The sequence below is a fragment of the Ixodes scapularis genome, unplaced genomic scaffold (genome assembly GCF_016920785.2).
Source record: "Ixodes scapularis isolate PalLabHiFi unplaced genomic scaffold, ASM1692078v2 PGA_scaffold5__190_contigs__length_132052651, whole genome shotgun sequence".
Lineage (NCBI taxonomy): Eukaryota > Metazoa > Arthropoda > Arachnida > Ixodida > Ixodidae > Ixodes > Ixodes scapularis.
The window spans coordinates 120,530,073-120,557,326 of NW_024609880.1; the positions used below are offsets into that span (position 1 = coordinate 120,530,073).

Consider the following 27,254-nt stretch of genomic DNA (forward strand, 5'->3'; position numbering starts at 1 on the left):
ACGCCTAGTACATATACATGCATAACTTTAAGTTCGATGTGTTGCTATACTTCGTCTCAGCTTCGGTCCGAGCGCGGCCGATGTTATGAGCGGAAGGGCCAATCAAACAGCGCAAAAAGCGCCCCGTCATGGCGTGCTCTCTGCGCCTGACAGGACTAGCCGGCGGAGGAGCAGTGCACAGAGAGACAGCGAACACCGGCTGGTCCTATCAACTGCAGAGAGCACGCCATGACGTTGTGCCTCTTTCGCTGTTTGATTGGCCATTCGGCTCAAAACATCGGCCGCGCTCGGACCGAAGCTGAAACGAAGTATAGTTACGACATTTCAAGGTAATTGTGAAACAAATTCTCCAGGCATAAATCAAAACGCATAAGAACTTTTTTCATAATCCCAGAGGGTAAAGGCCGAGGAAAATGGTAAATCTTATAATAACAATACACAATAAGGGACAGTAAGAACGATACACGTAAGAATGCAAAATAATTCTAACAAAGTTTCACAGACTTTAATCAGGGGACGACAAAGAAGGACTGCTGGTGATCACAATGTACCATAAATGATATGGCGAACGAACACCCATTTTGACGCAGATTACCCTCATTTCTTTATATTCTCGCTTGCGCCTTTAGTGCGCGTCACGGCACCGTTTCTTTCATTTATTTTTTTTACGCTCGCATATTTTTTACGTTAATAGTAGTAGACTACGGGCCGGGCGTCACTGTAAAGACTGCGGCCACCTGCAGGCGGGAAGCCAGAAGTCCTCCGCAAGATGGATCTAGGCCGCGGGTCACGTTTGGAGACCCCTGACCCAGCACCTCCTAAACTAGGAAGGCCTCAGCGCATACCAGTCGGGATGCAAAGAAGGCGGACACAGACCTATGTGTCTTTTAACGTTTTAAAACATTAGACAGGAAAAGGCTACCTTCCTGAAAACGACACGATCGGATGTTTTGCAACACGACGTTTGTATTAGAGGGAGGTGCACAAAATAACATTTAAAAAGTTAGCTAGTTAATCTGTGTTAATTAGCCAATTTGGCCCATTGCATAAAAATAACTTGACTTGGTCAATTCAACAATACTGGGCCTGTTTGAAACGCGTAGCGCACACCATGCTTTTTTAAAGTCTCGGCGCAAGTTAGCTGAAATACCCTGTGTGTCTTTTTGTTTCCTTTGCTGTCAGAACTAAATGAAATCGGTGGTTTCCTAAACTCATTATATTTCTAGAAATGCAATTAAGACTCGACGCAGTGGAATTTTTTTTTTAATCTCAAGTTTGCATACAAATGGATGATCGCTCACCACCCGACGTGCAGTTGAAGATCACGAATGATAATTATGAGAAATTGGCTCGTATTGCCCTGTTAATGTGGTATTGCACGTTACCGGATTGTAAACTCTATAAAAAGGCTTTCCACAAGTTATCATGAAGGCGAGAGCGCAATCGGGAGAAATCCGTTTCAATACGACATCTTGAAACCATTTTTCAATGTCCTCTGCTACCCATGTTTCTAGATTTCGTTTTTGATAATCTCTCGCAGTACAGTTTTCACGGATTCCAATCGATTCCTTATTCTCCTTGATTAGTTCCTCTTCTTTTTTTAAAATATCATCCTTCAGGCCATCCACTATACTTTTCAACTCGGTTTTTCTCAGCCACAAATCGCATCCTATGAAAACAAAGAGAGACAGCAGTTAATTGTGAAAATTCTAAGGACAGCTTTGGGCGACTAAGAAAGTACTGAAACGTGCGAAAGCAAGCAACTCCAAATGAAAGCGAAAGTCAGTGGCAGCGCAGAGGAGCTGGTAAAAGTTAATAATGTAAACTAAAAATTTCAGCTATCAGACAACTCGTGTGCTGTGTACTACTCCCTCTGCTTGGCTCTGTTTTTGGCGCGCTGTTTTTGCTTTCCCTAATCGCGTCGTAACACTAATCGTTACAAAGGTGAACAAGCTTTAGATAAGTAAAGTTTTTTTTTAATGTTTTTAAACCACAGAATCGTGTTGTTTCAGCACACAAGAAAAAAAAAAACATGAAATTATTATTGAATGGGTATCAATTTTTTCTTGAAGGTGAGAGGCAAGAATAGGCATTGAATATTTTTATTTTATAATTAGAGCTCAGCTGACTATTCTGACAAAGCGTTTCTTAATTATATATGTATAGTTTTTGAAAACATTATGTTTTCGCGTTTTCTTTTTTTTAAGATTTATTTGTATTTTGTCTAGACATAACCTGTGCCATATACTAGTGGTGCACACCCCTACAGGCACATACACCTACATGAAAAAAAAAAACGCTCAAAATAACAAAACACAGAAAATCCGAACACTGGCGTTAGTAAATGTGGAAGGTAAGTACACTTTTGAAGTCCATCTCACTTCCAAAAATGTCAACCACCGCACTCATTGCATTATAATTGCTCTGAGTTCGTAAAATGGGGAAAATGAACATATGTCTTGGATGTATAGAGCGTGTTGTGGAGACGACAATTCGCGCGAGGGACATATATAAGCAACAGTGAAACAAGTCTAGGGCAACGTGTAACAAAAATGCATAATCTCGCAAAACTCCGGCGCCAATGTTTGCAAGCTTAGCCGGAGTAACATTCACTCGTAGCTAAAAGAAGGACCGGTGGTCGTAATCACGATCGTACACAATACGTGAGAACTTTTTCTGCCCCCCACCTCTTTTCACTTTAGCTGAGCGATGGCAAGGAGGTGACCTTCTCTCCAGCGTTCGCTATGCTGAAGGGAAAAGAGCTGGGAGGAGTTTCCCCAGCGTACAGTTCCAAACTACAGTGCCGAACTATAGTTACGAACGCATAATAGAGGTGTAAAGCCTGACGAGACATGAAAGCTCTTTAAAATGACGGGTTAAGGGTTGTCCAGACAGGATACTTCAGAACTAGTGAAGCAACACTTATCCGCCATATGAAGTGGAAGTCTTCTGTTTTTACATACACCAGGCAAACATCACGGCTTTCCTCCTCGCCTCATCCGCTTTCCTGTGACGTCGGCGCCTGTCCATCTCTTTCTTCTGCGCCCTCGTAACGTTCCCTTTCCTGTTTTCGGGATAAGGCTTAACAGCATCGGAGGCCTTGAGGGATTGACTGACAGCCAACAGAGCGTGTGAGTGACTGTCAGAACCCGCATGATGAGCATGCACTATGCCTCCGTCAAGAAGAGAAGCGGACAGTAGCAAAAAACAAACTTTACTCTCGGCAAAAAAAAAAAAAAAAGAAACAAACAAACAAGGGAACAGGCGGATGCAGATTGCCGCATTCCATATGGCGGAGAAGTGTCGTTTCGCGCGTCGTGAAAGTGTCCTGTTTGGGCAGCCTTTTATACGCGAAACCAAACCCAAAAGTCGCAGGCAAGAACTAACGGAATTTAAGACAGATTAAGAAATTAATCAATATAAACCCTTAATTCAAGTAAATATTCCCGTCGCAGTGGTTCATTGTTTAGTTTATAAAAAAATAAATAAATAAAAAGGCGCACGATTATTTTGTTATTAAGGGATAAAAAGTGTTTTTTTTTTTACTGTTTAGACGTAACTTCTGTAAAACCCCGCATTAAGAGATAGCAGATATGTTCTCCTGCACCAGCTCGCAATCAACATGTGATTGAATCCGTTATAATATATTAATATCATCAGCGAACTGAAGCAATCTTGAATGTTTTACGCAAAGGGTGTGATTAATCGTAAAAATGTTAACAAGTAAGGGTCCGAGATTAGGACCCCGAAGAGCGCCAGAGGATATATATCATCTCGATAACCCGTAAAGATATCACTGAAACTACACACCTCCCGGCCAACGCGACTTTCCGATAGCTTGTGCACTAAAACGTCATGGGGACCTGGTCAAATGCATTACTTAACTCAAAATAAATGGCGTCGACCTGCCCATGGTTGGCAACAAACTAAAATACTTTTAGTTTCAAAAGTTTTAGGCTCAAGAAAACCGTGTTGCGATTCATTTAATATTTATTTGAAATAACTAGAAAGGTGCACTTCTACCACGCTCTCAAACAGTTGTGAGAATGCGGTCATTACACATGATGCTTGATTTTAACTCGAACAGTCATATGTAAAGCAAAAAAAAAAAAAGAAACGTGAAAGGTTCATTAATGCTGCCTGTGGGAATGAGTTCTAAAACTAAGGGGCTCATATTATACTGGGCTAAACGTCACGACAAGTCATACAATCAACTAAGACTTGTTAGGTAGCTTTTTAGTTGGTGATAATGAAAGTATGTTTCAAATTAGAAACCTGCAGAGCGTCATCGAAAACTACTAAACTATAAAATTTTAGATGGACGTATTACACAATAGAAGTGCGGGGGTTCGCTAAAGTGACCACCTGTGCAACGGGTGTAAGGCTGGCGGTGCGAAACGTGGGTGATTGTCATCAGCGAATCAAAGCAGCAGACTGTAGTATACATTGTTTCACCTTGGCTTGTCGCAGAGCGAAAACTACGGCACCTTCGAACCAATCAGAGTGATGGCTGTGGAGATAGACAGCCCTTAAAGGCCGACGTACAGCCTTGGTTCTCTGCAGGGAAATTGATCCTCTTAGCGTCATACCTTCGAAAACTACGAGGGGTGCCATGTTGGGACATGCTGCAAAGATGGACTGGATACGGGAAAGGAGGCAGCGATAAAAAGTGCAAAGCGCGAAGTGCACGTCGGCCTTTAAAAAAAGACACGGGGGCGAGAGCGGAACAGGGGAAGGAGGAATTGCCTCCTTAAGCCGAACCCTCTTGTGTCCCAGACGTCAGAGTTGTCGACCTGGGAAATTAGCCCGTCACTCATATTTTGTTCAGAAACGATTTTTTTCTCTCTCCTGCTCATGGCATTGACAGCACTGCGCGCAACTAGGACTAGCAACTGGTATAGTCACGTGTCTAGCTTCGACGCGCTGATTGGTTCACTCGGACCGTAGCCTTCGCCGTTTCCCAAGATATGGTGAGACGGTGTATAGATGCAGATTTTTCGATCGCCGGGAGGCTACGATCGCCAATGGTGTTTCTTTATAAAATAAATCTCCATGTTATCGCCTACGAGGGATTTTCAGTTTTAGGTGTTTATTGACAGAGGCGATGCATAAAACATCTATTAAGTTTTTCTGCACTAGTGGCTGCCTTTCATTATCAGTCAAATGTAGATAATTCGGAGAGGCCTTTTTTACTTGCAAGTCTTCAACTTATCATCAAATTGCGTTAAAGTACGTTTCACTAAATTTCTTATTGTATTAAAAAAACACACGATACTAGCAGCGTAAGACATTTCATTGCAGTCCTGTGAAGTTACCTTCTTCGTCCAGAATTCAACAAATGTTCATTGGGCATGACACTGGGCACTGTTTGGAACACTCCTTTTTAGTTGGAACAAAACTTTGGTGCCAAGAGTGCCCCTGTTTTCATGGACGTACCAATGGATATAAGCCTTCGAGGCACCGACGATTACCGGCGAGTTTAGAGCACGACCTCAGTAAGCTGAACATGCCGCATAACGTATGGTTTATCTTACACATGAAGTACGTGTCTACGTACAAATATAAATAAAATCAACGCAAACTAAATCTGTCAAAGTACGCCTTTTATACAGCTTGTTTTATTCTAGATTCCTGTGTTAGGCAACTTTGATTTATCTGTTTCTTCTTCCGCTATAAAGCAAACTGTACTGCTTTCCTTACCACGTCAATTAGCGGAAATCAAGACAGTGTTACATTAACCTTGCTAAAGTTTTAAAGCCTTTACCTCCTAGGGCTGCGGGACTCCTGAGAATGTAACACTGCGGCTCGCTGTATACCACATACATGTCCATATGCTGAGAATTTGCCGGAGAAGGGAAGTGTTCGTTTAGGATATTTTCGGTTAAATCAGTGCTCCGCTGAGGCTTCGCAGCAATACCTGCATGGGAAAATCATTTTTGCAATGAAACTGGTAAATACCACTAAAACAAAAATGCTCCACGTTTGTCGAGCATGAAACCTTAACTTACCCCTATCAGGAAAGGGAGTACTTCTGGAATAGCAGGTGGAGTTATCGTACTCAACGTACGTGTAGCTTCCTGGGGGAACTGGAGTAGCACTTGGGAGTGTTCCTGGTTTTGGGGTACAAAAACATGGTATTGGACTTTCAAAAGAGTTTAGACGCGATTACGCAGCTAAAAGCTTTCCAGTCTGCACACTAATACTGACCTGGCAGTGAGGCAAAGCCGCAAAGTAACTAAGGACAACTATGTATGTTACTGTAATTAGTAACATTTTTCGAAACTAAATAAGCTAAAATAAAATCTTTGTAACTATAACTGTAACTTGGTTACAACTTGTAACTTGGCATAGTTATGTTTAATTTCCGACATTTCACTTTTGAGCATCACCACCGAACACTTTAAAACTGCAGAAGCACCTGTAGATGAGAACGCTTGACTTATTACGAGATTCATTCTATATGACCCTCCAATTTTGTTAATTTTAGTGATAAATATAAAGCCTGGCTTCACTGAAAATGACAATAAATTATTATTGGGGAGCCTCCTGGTCAGCACTCTTGGAATTGAAGCAAACGGTTGCCACTTTCAAAAATTTGACTCATGAGACGATTTTCTGAAACAGGCTAACATATAACCGCAGTGTAGTAAATACAGCAAGTACGATGATGTTGAGCGAAACCCGCTAAAGCTTCTTCGTTGCAGCTGTTCGCCAGTGCAGAAAAAAATGACGTAGAGTATTTAGATTCAAATAGAGCGAATCTGAACATGCCAGCGAGCTGCTTAAGAGCTGCCATGTTTAATCCTAGAGAGTTGCGAAACAGAAAACAGGACATCACGAATCTCCAAACACAGCTGAAGTTTATTTTACGAAAGACAACCTTAAATTCCCAACCAAGAGAAAGAAAACCAAACAGACCAAAAGAAGACATGGAGGACAGCGGTGACGTCCGGGTAACTAACCAGAACACACGTATCCAAAGAGGGTACACATCAACCTCCAAACCAGAGTCCGCAACAAAGAGATAATAGATTGCACCGTGCGACGGACAGAAACTGAGGACATAGTCAAAGTGAATAACCCAATGATCACCAAGCAAGAAAAGGAATGAGGACAACCAACTACCAAAAAGAAAAACAGAATGAAACGGCTGTAATTAAGAGACGCTTTCGCGCAGCTGTCTAGAGAAGCGAACATGTCGCTAAAACAAAAAGCCTGCCCATCAATCATCAATGACTATTTCACTGAACGTTTGTAACAGTCCCTTTCCCTGCGGAGCACTTCAGCATTTTTCCAAACAACGACATAATTGCTTCAGAAGAAAAATGATTGGCTTATTCTGAACCTTTAGATTTGTTTTTCACCGTTCGTATGTGTTCAATTAAGTTGTGATTAAGACACCTAGCCTTCTGACCCACATTGCAAGAACCACACTTCACAGGAATATTGGAAATTACACCCAGGTCGCAATCCACCGTAGGGTCTCTGATTTTTTTTAGAACCTGCCTTCTGCGACCAAAAAGGTGCAAGCTGGTCGAGCCGAAAATCTGGTTTAAAACAGCTGTCCACAAAACTTCCCGGCTAGTGCCTTAGGTTATGGGAGACATGAAAATAAGACAAAGAACCCTACGTTTCTCTATTCGGACGTATTTCGGTCAGTGTGTCGAACCGAAAAAAATACGGGTTCGCTTACGGTTCAGGTTCAGGTAAATTAATTTTGTTCCGGTTCAGTTCCGGTTCAATTAATTCGATCCGCGAACCAGTTCGCGAACCGGTTCGGGGCGCTGAACCGGTTCGCGAACCGGTTCGGAAATTATAAATGACAAATTCCAACATCAAAATAAATTACAAATAAAACATCTGAAATCAACACATACGAAACGGGGTACATTGTAGTGTAAGGCTCAGGGATTTCTACCAGGAATGGTTTCTTTACGTGCACTCAAAGGTTACCTCACCGACGTTTACGCATTCGGACTTCATCCAATTGGGTCCGACGCAGTAGCTGTAAAATCCGCGACCTCCTTACAAACCCACTTACAAGTAAAATTATCCCGCCACCTCGGCGTGTAAGCAATTGAAGGAACAGTGGGGAGAAAATACAGCTTTCTTTATTTGAACTAGGCTTCGGTAACTCAAATTAGACCCTTAAAAAAGTTTTTATTAAACAAGATACGGAATATGAAAAACACTTCACCGAACGCAACGCCAGAAGGACGTAATAGGATAAATATTAAAATAGAAGAGTTCGCTGTCTCACAAATATGTTAGCTTCTAAGTGCCTATACGAAACCGGATGCATTATTATCAAACTCCACAGCCTTTTCTTTTCTCATTCCGATGGAAGCAAGCTTCAAGAACTCGCGCGTTTTAGAAACGTGTTATGAAATGAGCACACAGCAGCATTTAGGATTTACGAGATTGTAGGAAAATGAAATCCCGTAACGCGATTTTTGTTTTTGCACAGGCTACCATTTCTCTTTCTTCCGTGCAAGCCGCGACCAGCGCGATACTGGTTCCTATGTCAAGATTCATGGATGCAGCGTTTGCCAAGATTCATGGATGCAGCGTTTATATTCCTAAGACTGAGTGGAGAAGAAAAATATGTAAGCGAGGTGTGTGTCAGTTGACGGCACTTAAAAAACAAATGGCATTGATAGCACATTCATTGTCAACAGCGCGTGGCCGAACCGTTTTGACATGAGCCGGTAACCGTTGTTTTTTTTCGGTTCAGTTCCGGTTCGGGTTCATCGCGATAACAATATGACGGTTCGGGTTCGGGTTCAGTTCCGGAAAAAATACCGGTTCGGTTCCGGTTTTCGGTTCGGTTCAGTTCCGGTTCGACAGCCTGATTTCGGTAAGTCAGAATTTGTCAGCAAACGATGGATGACCGACGACACGAACTCCCTGCTATAGCCAGCGAAGAACAATATTGTCACGAATGAGGAGGAGACGAAACAAAGGACATTTGAGGAAACTAGAATGGGCGGGAAGGCCTGCTGAGCGAGAGGAGCCTTCCCCGGAGTTCGAGTGTTCACGTGGTGTTCGAATTGCGGGGGCGAGTGATGCGATTGCCCTGTGTTTTTTCAGCGAGGGACAGATGACGCGTGCCGTAGCCGCTCTTGCCATGCTCCGGTGTCTGACCCAAGGTGTCGACGCTTCTGCCGTTCGAACTAAAACACAATGCCGACAGACCCACAAAAACACACACACACAGACATACACATGTACACCGGCGATTCTCTTCTCAAGGGCAGGCGTTCCCAGATCATCTCGTGGCTTTCGGAAGACTTTCTTTTTGTGTTTAGAGCCCTCAACGAGGGCCACCAACGGCCCGGTGTCTCAAGGGCTGGTTTCGGGGATCTGAGCGTGATTCTGCCTAGCGTTGTTGACCCGCGTTAAGCCGAACGCGATACGAAGCTTTGCTGCCGTCGACGACAGGTGAAAGCCAACTCCAGGACGGAGCCAGGAAGGTAGTCGCAACAACGAGCGCTAACTTGCAACTAAAAGATTTATTGAAAAATTGCACCGAGCAAACGAATTGCACGCATATCACAGCTATCTTGAAGAAAAAAAACTACCCAGCGTACATACAAAAAAAAAAAAAACCGTCGAAGTGGCCTCCATAATTAAAGGCGGCAATAGAACTACTGTCATGATTCATGCACGTGCGCTACAGAATAAACAGCATCATGACGTAAAAGGAAGGGCGCATAAAGTTCATGAAAAACAAACGGCAATATGGAAACATTTTTGCTAACCCTACTCAACAAAAAGACACAATGGGCCTAAACCCGACCGATACAATCGTACTCTTTTTTATCAAATGAAAGGATGCGATTTAATACACGAGCCTCGTTCACAATGGTGTATCAGAGCCGCTTCTAGCATCTCCTTTTGCAACCTTCCTTTACTACAGCCCATCACATGCACGCCGTTGAAAACGGGAGAACATCCACAAACTTTGCCATGAATTGGCAGCTGTGAACCAAAACCATTGAGAAGTGAGGCCGCGTGTTCTCGAAATCTGTCATTAAGACAGCATTCGGTTTGGGCTATATACACCCTACCACAACTGAAATGTATTTTATAAACTACTTCAGTGGCACAGGACAATGTTACTGGTTGAGACCCAAAACAGGGCTTACGATTGGTCTTGCCCGGTGACGTGGTATTGTATTATTTTCAGCAGTGCCCTCTTGACACAACCTTACCCTTCAAATCAGGCTGCTACTCTGCTGCCTTCCTTTAGTATCGTTTGCGTCTTAGTTGTCGGCAGTTTATCTGTCGAGGATTGCGTGGTACCAGAGATATTGTGCTCACAAACGACGCAAGCTGGTATTTAATGCTAAAGAGATAACGAAGTCTCAAAGCGGAAGGTATTACCTATGCTCCAGGTGAATTTTGCAGGCTTGGCACTCAAAGAAGATAGAAACACTTAAGGTTGCAACATCATATGCTTCCTCCTCAGATTTTCTATTTGGCAGGAACTTTTGTAGGAGAAAATGTATCGCTTAACGTTCTGGTATCGTAAAAACGTCATTCAGGGGTGACTTGAACTGAAATGTCTTTAAGAAACAGGTAAATTACTCATAAAAAATTTAAAAAGAAACAAAAAAACTTACGCCTTTATCATAAAAACTAAAGTCTAAAACAGAAAAAAAATATTTGTGCAATGTTTTTGTTATTTTCGGGTGTAATTCTTTTTTTCTATAGAATTGCCTTTTCTCAATATCTAGCTTAACTTGCCCTATGGGCATTCGACTTCACATTAAAACACAACATTTTTGGAATGAAATTATAATTGTTTAAAAACCATTCCTAATGAAGTCACATTTTTGGAACTTTGGAAACGCAGGATACTGTAGAATGGGCCTATAAGGATGAAGCTTTAGATTTAGTAATTCCTAATAGGGGGCTTAAATCGCCCTAGATATTGGAATGAATTTGGACAAAGGGTTAAAAATTTGACTTTTCCAAGCCGTATCCCCCCTCCCCTCCGAGTGTTACATACCATTGAAGAATGATGAAAATAATCCCTGGAGAAGGGGAACAAGAGGGACAAAGGACAAACACAAATCTCCAAACACAGCTAGGTGACTGGTGCGCGACCGAAAAAATCCGCCTGGTCCGGGTATCGAACCCGGGACCTCTCCATTACAGGTGGAGCGCTCTACCAATTGAGCTAACCAGGGGTTAGACATCAGTAGAGCAAACGGGTTTTATCAGCTGCCACCAGTCTAACACCAACAAGGGTGAAGCTTGCAAATTTAAGGTTATAATTAGAATGCAATTAAATGCAAAGGTGCAAGCGAGCTGGACAAGAATGATGAAAATAATCCCTGGAGAAGGGGAACAAGAGGGACAAAGGACAAACACAAATCTCCAAACACAGCTAGGTGACTGGTGCGCGACCGAAAAAATCCGCCTGGTCCGGGTATCGAACCCGGGACCTCTCCATTACAGGTGGAGCGCTCTACCAATTGAGCTAACCAGGGGTTAGACATCAGTAGAGCAAACGGGTTTTATCAGCTGCCACCAGTCTAACACCAACAAGGGTGAAGCTTGCAAATTTAAGGTTATAATTAGAATGCAATTAAATGCAAAGGTGCAAGCGAGCTGGACAAGAATGATGAAAATAATCCCTGGAGAAGGGGAACAAGAGGGACAAAGGACAAACACAAATCTCCAAACACAGCTAGGTGACTGGTGCGCGACCGAAAAAATCCGCCTGGTCCGGGTATCGAACCCGGGACCTCTCCATTACAGGTGGAGCGCTCTACCAATTGAGCTAACCAGGGGTTAGACATCAGTAGAGCAAACGGGTTTTATCAGCTGCCACCAGTCTAACACCAACAAGGGTGAAGCTTGCAAATTTAAGGTTATAATTAGAATGCAATTAAATGCAAAGGTGCAAGCGAGCTGGACAAGAATGATGAAAATAATCCCTGGAGAAGGGGAACAAGAGGGACAAAGGACAAACACAAATCTCCAAACACAGCTAGGTGACTGGTGCGCGACCGAAAAAATCCGCCTGGTCCGGGTATCGAACCCGGGACCTCTCCATTACAGGTGGAGCGCTCTACCAATTGAGCTAACCAGGGGTTAGACATCAGTAGAGCAAACGGGTTTTATCAGCTGCCACCAGTCTAACACCAACAAGGGTGAAGCTTGCAAATTTAAGGTTATAATTAGAATGCAATTAAATGCAAAGGTGCAAGCGAGCTGGACAAGAATGATGAAAATAATCCCTGGAGAAGGGGAACAAGAGGGACAAAGGACAAACACAAATCTCCAAACACAGCTAGGTGACTGGTGCGCGACCGAAAAAATCCGCCTGGTCCGGGTATCGAACCCGGGACCTCTCCATTACAGGTGGAGCGCTCTACCAATTGAGCTAACCAGGGGTTAGACATCAGTAGAGCAAACGGGTTTTATCAGCTGCCACCAGTCTAACACCAACAAGGGTGAAGCTTGCAAATTTAAGGTTATAATTAGAATGCAATTAAATGCAAAGGTGCAAGCGAGCTGGACAAGAATGATGAAAATAATCCCTGGAGAAGGGGAACAAGAGGGACAAAGGACAAACACAAATCTCCAAACACAGCTAGGTGACTGGTGCGCGACCGAAAAAATCCGCCTGGTCCGGGTATCGAACCCGGGACCTCTCCATTACAGGTGGAGCGCTCTACCAATTGAGCTAACCAGGGGTTAGACATCAGTAGAGCAAACGGGTTTTATCAGCTGCCACCAGTCTAACACCAACAAGGGTGAAGCTTGCAAATTTAAGGTTATAATTAGAATGCAATTAAATGCAAAGGTGCAAGCGAGCTGGACAAGAATGATGAAAATAATCCCTGGAGAAGGGGAACAAGAGGGACAAAGGACAAACACAAATCTCCAAACACAGCTAGGTGACTGGTGCGCGACCGAAAAAATCCGCCTGGTCCGGGTATCGAACCCGGGACCTCTCCATTACAGGTGGAGCGCTCTACCAATTGAGCTAACCAGGGGTTAGACATCAGTAGAGCAAACGGGTTTTATCAGCTGCCACCAGTCTAACACCAACAAGGGTGAAGCTTGCAAATTTAAGGTCCCGGGTTCGATACCCGGACCAGGCGGATTTTTTCGGTCGCGCACCAGTCACCTAGCTGTGTTTGGAGATTTGTGTTTGTCCTTTGTCCCTCTTGTTCCCCTTCTCCAGGGATTATTTTTTTCATCATTCTTGTCCAGCTCGCTTGCACCTTTGCATTTAATTGCATTCTATTTATAACCTTAAATTTGCAAGCTTCACCCTTGTTGGTGTTAGACTGGTGGCAGCTGATAAAACCCGTTTGCTCTACTGATGTCTAACCCCTGGTTAGCTCAATTGGTAGAGCGCTCCACCTGTAATGGAGAGGTCCCGGGTTCGATACCCGGACCAGGCGGATTTTTTCGGTCGCGCACCAGTCACCTAGCTGTGTTTGGAGATTTGTGTTTGTCCTTTGTCCCTCTTGTTCCCCTTCTCCAGGGATTATTTTCATCATTCTTGTCCAGCTCGCTTGCACCTTTGCATTTAATTGCATTCTATTTATAACCTTAAATTTGCAAGCTTCACCCTTGTTGGTGTTAGACTGGTGGCAGCTGATAAAACCCGTTTGCTCTACTGATGTCTAACCCCTGGTTAGCTCAATTGGTAGAGCGCTCCACCTGTAATGGAGAGGTCCCGGGTTCGATACCCGGACCAGGCGGATTTTTTCGGTCGCGCACCAGTCACCTAGCTGTGTTTGGAGATTTGTGTTTGTCCTTTGTCCCTCTTGTTCCCCTTCTCCAAGGATTATTTTCATCATTCTTGTCCAGCTCGCTTGCACCTTTGCATTTAATTGCATTCTATTTATAACCTTAAATTTGCAAGCTTCACCCTTGTTGGTGTTAGACTGGTGGCAGCTGATAAAACCCGTTTGCTCTACTGATGTCTAACCCCTGGTTAGCTCAATTGGTAGAGCGCTCCACCTGTAATGGAGAGGTCCCGGGTTCGATACCCGGACCAGGCGGATTTTTTCGGTCGCGCACCAGTCACCTAGCTGTGTTTGGAGATTTGTGTTTGTCCTTTGTCCCTCTTGTTCCCCTTCTCCAGGGATTATTTTCATCATTCTTGTCCAGCTCGCTTGCACCTTTGCATTTAATTGCATTCTAATTATAACCTTAAATTTGCAAGCTTCACCCTTGTTGGTGTTAGACTGGTGGCAGCTGATAAAACCCGTTTGCTCTACTGATGTCTAACCCCTGGTTAGCTCAATTGGTAGAGCGCTCCACCTGTAATGGAGAGGTCCCGGGTTCGATACCCGGACCAGGCGGATTTTTTCGGTCGCGCACCAGTCACCTAGCTGTGTTTGGAGATTTGTGTTTGTCCTTTGTCCCTCTTGTTCCCCTTCTCCAGGGATTATTTTCATCATTCTTGTCCAGCTCGCTTGCACCTTTGCATTTAATTGCATTCTACTTATAACCTTAAATTTGCAAGCTTCACCCTTGTTGGTGTTAGACTGGTGGCAGCTGATAAAACCCGTTTGCTCTACTGATGTCTAACCCCTGGTTAGCTCAATTGGTAGAGCGCTCCACCTGTAATGGAGAGGTCCCGGGTTCGATACCCGGACCAGGCGGATTTTTTCGGTCGCGCACCAGTCACCTAGCTGTGTTTGGAGATTTGTGTTTGTCCTTTGTCCCTCTTGTTCCCCTTCTCCAGGGATTATTTTCATCATTCTTGTCCAGCTCGCTTGCACCTTTGCATTTAATTGCATTCTATTTATAACCTTAAATTTGCAAGCTTCACCCTTGTTGGTGTTAGACTGGTGGCAGCTGATAAAACCCGTTTGCTCTACTGATGTCTAACCCCTGGTTAGCTCAATTGGTAGAGCGCTCCACCTGTAATGGAGAGGTCCCGGGTTCGATACCCGGACCAGGCGGATTTTTTCGGTCGCGCACCAGTCACCTAGCTGTGTTTGGAGATTTGTGTTTGTCCTTTGTCCCTCTTGTTCCCCTTCTCCAGGGATTATTTTCATCATTCTTGTCCAGCTCGCTTGCACCTTTGCATTTAATTGCATTCTAATTATAACCTTAAATTTGCAAGCTTCACCCTTGTTGGTGTTAGACTGGTGGCAGCTGATAAAACCCGTTTGCTCTACTGATGTCTAACCCCTGGTTAGCTCAATTGGTAGAGCGCTCCACCTGTAATGGAGAGGTCCCGGGTTCGATACCCGGACCAGGCGGATTTTTTCGGTCGCGCACCAGTCACCTAGCTGTGTTTGGAGATTTGTGTTTGTCCTTTGTCCCTCTTGTTCCCCTTCTCCAGGGATTATTTTCATCATTCTTGTCCAGCTCGCTTGCACCTTTGCATTTAATTGCATTCTAATTATAACCTTAAATTTGCAAGCTTCACCCTTGTTGGTGTTAGACTGGTGGCAGCTGATAAAACCCGTTTGCTCTACTGATGTCTAACCCCTGGTTAGCTCAATTGGTAGAGCGCTCCACCTGTAATGGAGAGGTCCCGGGTTCGATACCCGGACCAGGCGGATTTTTTCGGTCGCGCACCAGTCACCTAGCTGTGTTTGGAGATTTGTGTTTGTCCTTTGTCCCTCTTGTTCCCCTTCTCCAGGGATTATTTTCATCATTCTTGTCCAGCTCGCTTGCACCTTTGCATTTAATTGCATTCTAATTATAACCTTAAATTTGCAAGCTTCACCCTTGTTGGTGTTAGACTGGTGGCAGCTGATAAAACCCGTTTGCTCTACTGATGTCTAACCCCTGGTTAGCTCAATTGGTAGAGCGCTCCACCTGTAATGGAGAGGTCCCGGGTTCGATACCCGGACCAGGCGGATTTTTTCGGTCGCGCACCAGTCACCTAGCTGTGTTTGGAGATTTGTGTTTGTCCTTTGTCCCTCTTGTTCCCCTTCTCCAGGGATTATTTTCATCATTCTTGTCCAGCTCGCTTGCACCTTTGCATTTAATTGCATTCTAATTATAACCTTAAATTTGCAAGCTTCACCCTTGTTGGTGTTAGACTGGTGGCAGCTGATAAAACCCGTTTGCTCTACTGATGTCTAACCCCTGGTTAGCTCAATTGGTAGAGCGCTCCACCTGTAATGGAGAGGTCCCGGGTTCGATACCCGGACCAGGCGGATTTTTTCGGTCGCGCACCAGTCACCTAGCTGTGTTTGGAGATTTGTGTTTGTCCTTTGTCCCTCTTGTTCCCCTTCTCCAGGGATTATTTTCATCATTCTTGTCCAGCTCGCTTGCACCTTTGCATTTAATTGCATTCTAATTATAACCTTAAATTTGCAAGCTTCACCCTTGTTGGTGTTAGACTGGTGGCAGCTGATAAAACCCGTTTGCTCTACTGATGTCTAACCCCTGGTTAGCTCAATTGGTAGAGCGCTCCACCTGTAATGGAGAGGTCCCGGGTTCGATACCCGGACCAGGCGGATTTTTTCGGTCGCGCACCAGTCACCTAGCTGTGTTTGGAGATTTGTGTTTGTCCTTTGTCCCTCTTGTTCCCCTTCTCCAGGGATTATTTTCATCATTCTTGTCCAGCTCGCTTGCACCTTTGCATTTAATTGCATTCTAATTATAACCTTAAATTTGCAAGCTTCACCCTTGTTGGTGTTAGACTGGTGGCAGCTGATAAAACCCGTTTGCTCTACTGATGTCTAACCCCTGGTTAGCTCAATTGGTAGAGCGCTCCACCTGTAATGGAGAGGTCCCGGGTTCGATACCCGGACCAGGCGGATTTTTTCGGTCGCGCACCAGTCACCTAGCTGTGTTTGGAGATTTGTGTTTGTCCTTTGTCCCTCTTGTTCCCCTTCTCCAGGGATTATTTTCATCATTCTTGTCCAGCTCGCTTGCACCTTTGCATTTAATTGCATTCTAATTATACCATTGAAGTTTGCCCGTATAACGTTTTCTAGCGGGTAGTCAGTTTGACTTAGAGCTCTCACTTGTACTGTGGTATTCTCGCTGAAATGTAAAGAAAAAATAATTACAAGAAAATTAAGTTTTAAAATGTATATATTGTCGGCGCCTCGTTTTATCGCACGAATTTCGGTCGTAGTAGGACGAGGACTCCTTGGTTCTCTCCCCGTTCCAACGTCCCTCTCTCTTTCTCAGGCAGTATTTCTTTGCAATACGATCTAGATGACGAGGCCTGTATCTATCCCCTCATACGTCATTACTAGTGGCCCCACACAGTGCCGCTTGTATCGAGTCAGCATCACCGCCAGCGCGTCTTGCAGTATCTCACAACCAGCGTGATCCTAGCACGCGACGACGCCCTAAGATGGATCCATCTGGCGCCCTGCGGTGATTCACGTAGAGGGTATAAGCGTAATTGCCACCTAGGGCAGCTCGGTGATCCACAATGACGTAGTGCGCCGTTGTTGTCTTCTTGCTCTACGTTGTACTGCCCCTTCGGCACGTCGAGCATGAGCTTACATATACTCAGCGCATCGCCGCTTTGCTTAGGCTATCTCCTCCTCGTGCAGTCCGCTCCTTCCTCTTGAGAGGCGTTCTGGAGACTGCGGCGCACTCAGTAGGTGCCTCCTGGCGCGACCCGCGTATGTGTGCGTTAAGGAGAGGAGGACAACACGTGTACCTCGCTCTCCTGCTCATGTTCACGTCTTTCCATTTGTTCGATGCCATTTAGTGGTGGGTGAATTAGAAACATAAAGCCCTGTAACACCGAATTGGAGCTCAGCTCTTGAAGAGGAAGATTGAAGGGTACTGAGGGGAGGGTATACCCTTCTTCTTTCGTCCTCACCTCGTCATTCTACCTGCTACTCCGCCACGGGGGACATATGGCCTCTCGTGGCCCTCTTGAGGTCACGTGACTCCCGTGAGGTCATGGGACCCCCCTGAAGTTAGGTGACCCCCCTCAGGTCACGTGACCTAACCTTAGGTCACGTGGCCCCCTTGAGGTAACGTGATATCACGTGACCCCACTGTTACCCCGACGGCGATGGCAACGGCGATGCCGCTCAAGCCGGAAACGGGCGCCTAAGAGCTGCGCTCTAAAAAACCTCGCTGTAGACGTTTGCAAGTACGGCCTCTGGGCGCCGCCATCTTGCTGCTGATGTGGGCAGATCGAGTGATGGTCAAGCACTGCTGAGGCGTTTCCACGGTTTCCAGACTGGTTGCCAAACAAGATGGATGGATGAATGCTAGCGGCTGTTCCCTTCGTATCGGGCGGGGGCTTGCGCCATCTAGCCGAGAAGTTAAGAACCAAAAGCATGATTTCTTTCCTTCTCCAATTTGCTTTCCCTCTGGTATTTCGTAACTCTCACCAGGCGATGTCGGATATCAACAAGGCGTTTTTTATCCACCACGGCCATACTAGCTTTATTACGCGCTAATTGTTCGGCCGAATAAATTGAAATCTCTATTACGCGCTAATTGTTCGGCCGAATAAATTGATTATTTTTCCCTGCCTGTCAGTAATATCATGCTTTTAACTGGTTCGTAATGTTTTCTTCTTTCTGCCGTTCGTACCTTACTCATTGTTATTCTGTTCAACGGTCTGACACCGACACACTGCACAAAACAATCTTTGTGTCTGGTAAAACAATTTGCCCGCTAGACCAGCCGCTTTAGCGTTCATAAAGAAAAAGCCTTAAAAATTCTAGAAGCTTTTGCCGTTTCAAATACGATTCGTCGCCTTTCAGCCCGCGCTTCCCCAACTACACTCTACGGCGGTGTTGCCGCCTGTCGGCGCCTTCAGCGAGAGTCTTTTTGTGGACATTGCGGGACGACGGACCAGCCACCGAGGAGCGAGCCAAAGACAGTGATGGTCGTCGCCTGTGAACGCACAGGCGGGCTTTCAAGAGGGTCGCATCGCAGTCATCGGCAGCCGTGTGACACCCGTTTGGAGAGCTTCACAGTGCGCTCCACACCGTCCCTCTATCAGTCGAAGGCCTGCCTTCACCGCACTGGGGCGTCCGAAAGTTCAAGCTATTGCGCGGGAGCGCTGGGGACCACCATGCGGACGCCCTCCAGATGCAGTCACCGGGGCCACAGAGCGGGCTTACGATCAGTGTTATAGGCGTTACCGAAAATAAGTAACGGAATACGTTACTCGCAGTGAAAGAAACGCGTTGCCGACCTACGTTACTTCAAAATAAAAATAGCACGTAACCGTTACCGTTAATTATAAGAAGTGACGAACGTTAGTTTAGGGTAATTTTTTTAAATTATGAATTAACGCGTCTTACTCTTTTTACGTTACAGGTATGCATATGCATATGCGCAAGCAAGAAATATTACGTCAGTCCATAAATTCAATATGATGACCATACCTTTTTTATGGTTACACATAAATACTCACAAAAAGAAACGCCAAAAACGCAAAAAAAAACGAGCAAATTTAAACGCTTTGGTGCTTATAGAAACACGAAAATACTAGAGTATAATTTTGTTCAAGTCTTGGGAAGATACTTAACGAGTAAGGTTACTGTTACCCGTTAGTCGGAATAAGTAACGTAAGTACTCTTTTCAATAACTAACGAGTACGATGCGAAGTTACCAATAAAAGTAACGCATTACCGGTAACACCGTTACAGATAACTACTTACCGCCAACATTGCTTATGAGCAACTTTCGAACTGCCGTCAAGTGCGCTCTCCAAGGAGTATCCCACTCTGATGTTTACCCAACACTTGTTGCAGTCCACGACTCTTTGAACGCATAAGCATTGCGCCAGGTTTTAATAAAAATAAAGTATGAAAACGAGGGTGAATTTGTGTTTGGTCAATTGCACATATTTTAGCTGCCATTGCTGATAAAAAAAAAGGGTTTTGGTGTGTTGTATGCGAGCTGCTAATAGCATAGCACAGCTCGGCGAATTTTGTGCTGCGAGGAACAAGGTCAATGCCCTTGTACGATTCGCTAAACTGCTCTATTTTAAAAAAGTTATCAGAAAGTCGTTTTATTATTTCACCAACTTTATCATTTGCCAAAAGTTTTACAGGCCACCACAGTTAGCGCTCAATTGATGACGTCATATACAAGAATTTTGCCCGACATTAGCAAGAAAACTAAAAAAGCATAAAGTTTTTTAGTTTTTCTTTTTTTTGCTACCTCTTCAGACAAATTACAAAGTGGCAATATTCAGGAAGTATCCTTGAAAGGTGAAAATTGCCCTTCTGCTATCTTTATGATCGGGATGAAAGTGTCCAGTCGGCTCTGTTTAGTATGAAATGGACTACATCACATGAAGCCGATGGAATTACCGTTAGTTTTCTCGAAAGAATACGCCTCGCAAGTGGTTTGATTTTCGTCTTCTGCGCATGAGAAAGGAAGTAGCGCTGACGTCAGAACGCCGAGCCCCTATTGGCTGATCGCGACCCCCTATCTGAGCGTCGTCTGCTCTTTTGCAACATCGTCTGCTCGCAACGTCGTCTGCGTCTGTCTTACCTTTCCTGCGAATTTCGGAAGTGCAGGTCGTTACGAGCGAGCTCGACTTCGTCTTTCAGAGAGGGCAGATGAAATAACTCGAGCGGTAGGTTGTTTTTATCTAAAAACTAGCAGACGCGCATTAATGAGAGAAATCAAAGGACTCACTGGCGAGGTGTCCCGAGGCGCCGAGGTTTGTTTGCTAAGAACCGAGAGGGGGTGAGCGTCCGCAAGTTCCCGTCTCAAATACTTTTTCCCTTCTTTCGTGTGCGGCGACTCTCCTCACTCTTCAACGGCGTCGGCAGGTTGGCGCAGTTAACGTCGTCTGCTTTACGTCTGCTAGTCAAAGCGATGGCTGCTTTACCTTTCCTGCGTCTGTCGGAGATTCACCGCTTTTTCACCGGCGAGAGTCACCGTTGCCTCGGGAAACAAGGAGATAACAAGAGGAAGAAATTGACCTCTTAATCTAAAATTGAGGTCAGCGATCAAAGTATAACACGGGAAGGGTTCACAAGGGTCGCGCGGGCATATTCCAATGAGCACGCCAGCCGGTCGTGGGCAGACGGTCGCCGAGTCGCGGAGTGCCTGCTAGGCCTAACTGCTGTGCTCGCTTGGTCGCGTTCGGTGGAATCGACGCAGTTGGAGCTTTTCCCGGGTGTTTGTGGATCCAGCGTTCTTTTTCGTCGTGGTCTGTTTCAAGTCCTTTTTACTTTTTTCTTGCTGCTTGAAGTTGGGACGCGTGAGAAGCGCATGTAGAAAAATAAACGTCACTGGGTCGTCGCGACGGCATCGCTGTCGGCCATGCTGATTTGATCGTAAGAAGTACGTAAGACAGCTTCAGAGCTGTCGTAGGATTTCGTCGTAACCTGCGCAAAACTTAAGAACATGTCGTTTCGTGAATACGAATTTGTTCTTAAGTTATGTCTTAAGCACATTTTTGGCGTAAGATCGTTTCGTGAATCTGGCCTCTGCTCTTCCGAAAGTCGCAGGAAAGGTAAGATAGACGCAGACGATGTTGCGAGCAGACGACGTTGCAAAGGAGCAGACGACGCTCAGATAGGGGGTCGCGATCAGCCAATCAGGGCTCGGCGTTCTGACGTCACCGCTACCCCCTGCGCAAGAAGCAGACGAACTTGCCCTCCGCATACTTGCGTCTTTAAACCATGTTTTTTTTGTTATGCTTAACGGCTTTATAGGGGCACGTGAGTATACGAAATAGTTGAAAGTGACATATTTTTCAGGGCGATATACAAACTTTGAGGGGAGAATTACCGCCCCATATCAATATTGCCTGTCTTGGGGCACAGTTTAGAAAAGCAACCTATTTTCAGTAATGACTAGATTTTTGTACATCCACCCCATGATATCAGAATCGTTATGCGGTTCTGTAACTGCGAAGGGTACGCTGCTGTTCTTAGCTAACGTCGAAGATTATTGTGTTTGGGCGTGTCGAAAGCCTTTGATACCGTCAATCACTCTATTCCGCTGCGTAAATTATAAGTTCGAATTCTGGGGACCCTTTTATTCACTATTGTCAGATATGTTATCTGGACTATCACCGCGTGTGCAAGTGCGTCGGGAAGTGAATAACCTTTGTTTTCTGTAAGCGGGGATTCCACAGTGTTCTGTGCCCATTGCCCCTTTTGTTTATACTTCGTTTCAGCTTAAGTTCGGGCGCAGCCGACGCTACGAGCTAAGGGGACCAAAAGAAACCGTTTTTGTTTGTAATTGCTTCAGAAACAATAGCACACGTACATGAACACGACGAGCATCTGGATGCTATCCTTTTAACGCTGTCTGGATGGTGCCATCAGCTGGTAACGTTGGCTGTGTATGCACATAAGGTAAAACGAAGTATAACTTTTATGTCGACGATCTTGTTTCTCTCACTTCTTGATGTTTGTGTTATCAAAACGCTGACGACACATTGTTGGTTTTTCGGCATATAAATCTCGACAGCGCCGTTAATAATTTGGAAACTAATGTCAATAAGGTTAAGCATAGGCATAGGCATGTAATCATTTGAAGGCGAATTCGGCTAGAGCTAAGTTGTTGCGCTTCCGTAATCCTCTAAATTTGGTTTTCATAGACACGACCTTTTTCTTGTTTGGTGTAAAATATGTCAAGTATTTGTGATCGTACTCAATGGGTCGGTAACTCAATGTACGCAGGGCTTATGTATGAACACATATACTGGAATGAGCACATGGCCCACAACTGTCGTGCCTTGCTGAACGTATCCTTTCTGTTACATAATATTATAATTTTTGTTTCCTTTGGCGTCTCAAAGATTCTAGTTCGTGCCTTGGCGTACAGTGTAGTCAGGTACGGGGTTACAGTGTTTGCTCACGGTGCAAGGCTGCGGCATGCCGAGGTAAACAATATTCTCTAATGCATTTTGAAAAGTGTGCCATATATTTCAGTTTTCTCTAAAAGCACGATTATTCTCAGCGATATCGAAATGTCAAATTTGTATTGCTCATTCCAGAAAGCAGTCGTACTCCAGTATTTTTGAACGTAGAACTCTCGTTTCGTATGAACCGTCCCGCACTTTAAGACAGGCCGCCCGTTTTAAGCGTCCTCGCTGTTTCACGAGGTATGGGATGGGAACTGGAGCTTACTCTGTTCCAGATATTTTCAATCAGCTCCCAGCGCCTGCCTTCCTCTTAGATTCGAGGACAAAACCAAAAAATGGCTCTGCTGCTCTATGATGGACATAGTGTTCGTTTGATTTCCGGTTCTGAATCAGCCTTGAATTCAATGTTTTTATTGATGTTGAATTTTTCTTTGAATCAGCCTTGGACTCAGCGTTATTATTGATCTTTATTTAACGTGTGGTATTTGATTTGTTTTGTTTTATTGCTGGCTTGTTTTTTGGTGACTTCCCGGGTGGGATCCCAAAAGCCAATATAGGATTTACCTAAGCCGTCAGCCCCTGGCAATGAATATTATTATAATTATATTTCATAATATAATTATAACTTTAAGTTTGTAATAATACTAATCACAGATATTAGAATTATATTTATAAACGGCAAATACTCTTTGAGATATGGTGTCACTTCCGGGGCCCCTGAGAGGTCGGTGCTAGGGCCTCTATTTTATCTACTTTTGTCAATGACGTGTCTAATGTAGATGGTTGAGCGTGTTGGTTATTAATTTACGATAAGGAAAGAGGGACATTAAAGACAAACAGACGAGACCGTTTTTCATTTATTTCTAATTGTTTAGTTTTGCAATAGGCATATGATATTAAGATATTTTGTGAAATTCGCAGTGCCAGTGATTCCAGTATGCTTCAGGAGTATGCCTGTACATTCTATTATTGGCGTATGACTAATAACCTCATCTTAAATAAGGGTAAAACTAAAGTAATGTCCTACACGAGAAGAGCGCACGGCACATGTTTTCCCTACAGTATTCACTTAAAGATTCTAAGTCGCGCTAGTGAAGTGGGAAACCTTGGTGTGGTATTTGCTTTTTTCTCTCCGCTTTGACGCACATATAGATCACATGAAAATGTCCGCCTTGCGTACTCTGGGTGTTGACGGTAGGATGTCTATAGAGTATTTTCGAAAAGCGTTCTTTGTTCTGCACTGCGCGTTGGCTTGATCCCATCTGGAATACACCTCGGTGGTCTGGAACAGCATCTGTCCCAGCACTAATTACTTCATGCTAGAGCGAGTTCAAAATAAATTCCTGTCAATCTATAGACGTAGGTATTGTACTTTCGCGATAACTTATGTTTGTTAAGCAATGATTGTTTAATAAGTGCCCTAAATTTGTCTAGTTTACATCAACGCCGTGAAAAAGCGGATCTCTCATTCTGTGTAGACAATCCAGTGCTTCGTCTGAGAAAGTCCTAATATGGTCTTGCCAGTCACCTGGATATCTTTTGTGGAAGTAAAGACTTTTTTTTTTTAATACTTGCGTCTGACTCCAAATAATACTTTCGTCGAAAATTGTCGTTGCTGCTGTTCCTTAATTCCGCTGAATATGAAGGTGTAGCTGTCTTTTTAGGCATATATCTCTTCATTGATCGTATTTCCGATGTGCAACTTTACCTCATTATAAAATGTTTATGTCTTGTCCTAATTTTTGGGGGGGGGTTTTGCATTTACCACGTCATGTGTGTTAGGTATAAAAAGTGTTTGGGTGTGCTAGTCCTAAAACCGGAGGGTCGTTTCTAGGCACCAAATAAAGTCGATTCTTGATTCTTGATTATTGTTATTATTAATAGTAGTAGTAGTAGTATTAATAAGATTAGTAAACTACTTACTATATTTTTTTTCTTCGATTGTAGGCTGTGATTCTGTAATTGGCGGTTTTGTTCGTTTTGTCTGTGATATTTGCTGTTGCGTGGAAACATATCGTAGAATAAAGGATTCGGGTGCGAAACATCAGGAAGTACGTATTTTTCGATGTTTCTTCCAGGACCTGCAAACATCGAAACATGTCATTATTTCTCCCATTATTACTAGAATACGCATTGTAGGGCCAAATAAAAAGGTCACTCACTCAGGTTTAAGCGTTCTTACACTGTCAATAGTAAAAATCAGACATTGCTCCACTCTATATCACAGCGAAGTAACGCACATGCACAAAGTAAGGAGCAAATGGATCATCTGTATATCTTACATTGGTTTCAACAGGATTACAACTTAAATGTGGAGGGGTCAATGCATTACTGACAAGCGCGTATTTGTGTGGCCGTACAACATAAATATGTGATATATAAAAAAAAAATTCTGCACGGACGCAGCGAATCTTAAACATCTCCAGGACGCACAAAAGAAGGTACGATTTTTCCGTAGTTCTAAAATGTATAACCCAAAATTTAATTTGCGTTCGGCCATCTCATGTTTCTAGGCGATGAGAGTTACTGAGTGTCTAGCGCGCCTTCGATTATGCTTACTCCTAGTCTAAACTTTTGTTGTTTGTTTCTTCTTTTGTGGTAAGAAAATAATATGGTAGTTCAGAAAATGCTCGAGCGATAATGGAAGTTCTTTTTTTATTTCGTGGTCTTTTTTTTTTGCGTCTATTACGGGTGTCTATGTCAGTTGTATGGGCGATCTTGTGTATAAGAAATGGTTATCGGTCTTGCATAAAACGGGGGGAGGGGGGGGGAGGGGGGCGTGCGGCATCCTCCGGTGAGTGCTAAGCTGCTGGCACGTGCAGCAAATAATCTTGTCTCTGGGCGACAGGGAACGGTCTGCTTAACACAGGAAATTGCTCGCACGTGTCGCGCCTGCTCTGGTCCGCACATCCGCGATGCAAAAAAACACTCGCTTTTTCTGTTTTCCGGGTCTTACTTTTTCTTAATTGCGTCCTTATGCATGGGGCCGTCTTTGGTTGGGACGGAGTGGTTTGGACCGGACTGGACTGGCACTTGAGGCCGATGCGCGGTTCCCGTCGTGCTCTTTCGCTCGTTACGCCGGCTTTCCCTCTTGCGTAAGAAGGAAAGAGTCAGTGGCATGCCAACTTGGTTTTGAGTGGGGGGCAAACCAAGCCCCCCCTCCTTCCCCCCCCCCCTCCCCCCTGGGCCGGGGGGGGGGGCGGTGCTCTTTGTATCCCTTGGGCGCCGCCGACCGGTGTTTGCCCTGCTAACTAGCGGCTGTTTCAGAAAAGGGGGGGGGGGGTGCAACACACGTGCCTTGCGCCCTTACCAAGAACTGGGGAGGGGGGGGGGCAGGCATTGAATTCCCCCCTCCCGGGATGATACGCCCATGGAAAGAGTCTTCCCGCAGGTTTCCAATTAGGGGCCGCTGTTGGCATGCACTCATCTTACGATAACTCAGGGACGTCACATAATTTCGTTTCCTGGGTAAGCACTACGTAAGCGAGAACGAAAAAGCCAGGGGCAGCGACGACAGCGTTTGCTCCAAACTGCCTACACCCGGGAGGAAAGACTGGCTCTTCGAAGACATCAGCATGCGAACTGTAGGCGGCGATCGACAGAAGCTGTGGTGGCTGCATCCGAAACCGCCGACGCCCGGAAGAACAGACTGGCTCTCTGAACACAGCCGTGTCCTGGCTCTTGCGAGGTTGGAAATCCCATCCTTCTCTAAGTCGAACCCTTGAACAAGATGCTAAATCATGTTGTCGAAAATCAGCAACGATTTCGGCGCAATTCATCCTTGTTTTTTCGTAATGATTGTTTTTATTTTTAATTTCAATCGCTATATATTTTTGGTGTCTTAAAAGAGCGTGCGAGCAGCTCCCAGCTTTCAACGCTAGCCCATAACGCTTGCAGCACGCCCCACGTAACTATATTAGATAACGCGAATGCCGCCAGTATAGCAGCGGTGCGAGAGAACTTCACTCTCCCGCGTTATAGACAAGCCTGATTAACACGATACCTTTCACACACTCCACAAACTCCAATGCGTGTACTTTCCCGCAAAGCACTTGGTAAAGTCAATTGCTGCATTCTAGAGAGGCGCTCGGCGAATGACGAGGAAGATATGTCTGGGCGTACAAGAACCGTCTGCTCCATGACACTAAAGGCTTAATGGCACAATGCATCTTTTCATCGCGCCACGAGTTAGGAAAAATCGAGATTTCGCGAAGTCGGCCTTTTTACACGGGGAGTTCGACGCGTGATTGACAGGCCTTGGTGAGGTTCTAGGAATATATTGCTCCAGAAGCGTGGTGCACACGCATCTTATCTCGCAGGCGCACCGCTTTTTCGCTCGCGTTAACACGGTTCATCTGTTTCCCGAAACCTAGTTTCGCGACACATGATTCGCCAACAAGATGCATTGTGTGAATAGACCTTAAAACAGAAGCTACAGTGCAGATTTTTTTTTTTATCACGAGATTTGGTAAGTTTTGACATT

General features: G+C 44.7%; 1 protein-coding gene across 1 annotated transcript in view; it reads right to left on the reverse strand.

Moving 5' to 3' along the window:
* Window positions 1-1,340: 1,340 nt before the first annotated feature.
* LOC121837927 overlaps window positions 1,341-27,254 on the reverse strand; it is a gene marked incomplete at its 3' end in the record, with an annotated part of 40,287 nt that continues 14,373 nt past the window's right edge. Inside the window, exons 2-6 of the mRNA XM_042293812.1 lie at window positions 24,695-24,852; window positions 16,910-16,989; window positions 6,009-6,110; window positions 5,765-5,917; window positions 1,341-1,669 (exon numbers count right to left, since the gene is read on the reverse strand). Of these exons, the coding sequence (XP_042149746.1) occupies window positions 1,341-1,669; window positions 5,765-5,917; window positions 6,009-6,110; window positions 16,910-16,989; window positions 24,695-24,852 (822 nt within the window). The remainder of the gene's footprint in view (window positions 1,670-5,764; window positions 5,918-6,008; window positions 6,111-16,909; window positions 16,990-24,694; window positions 24,853-27,254) is intronic.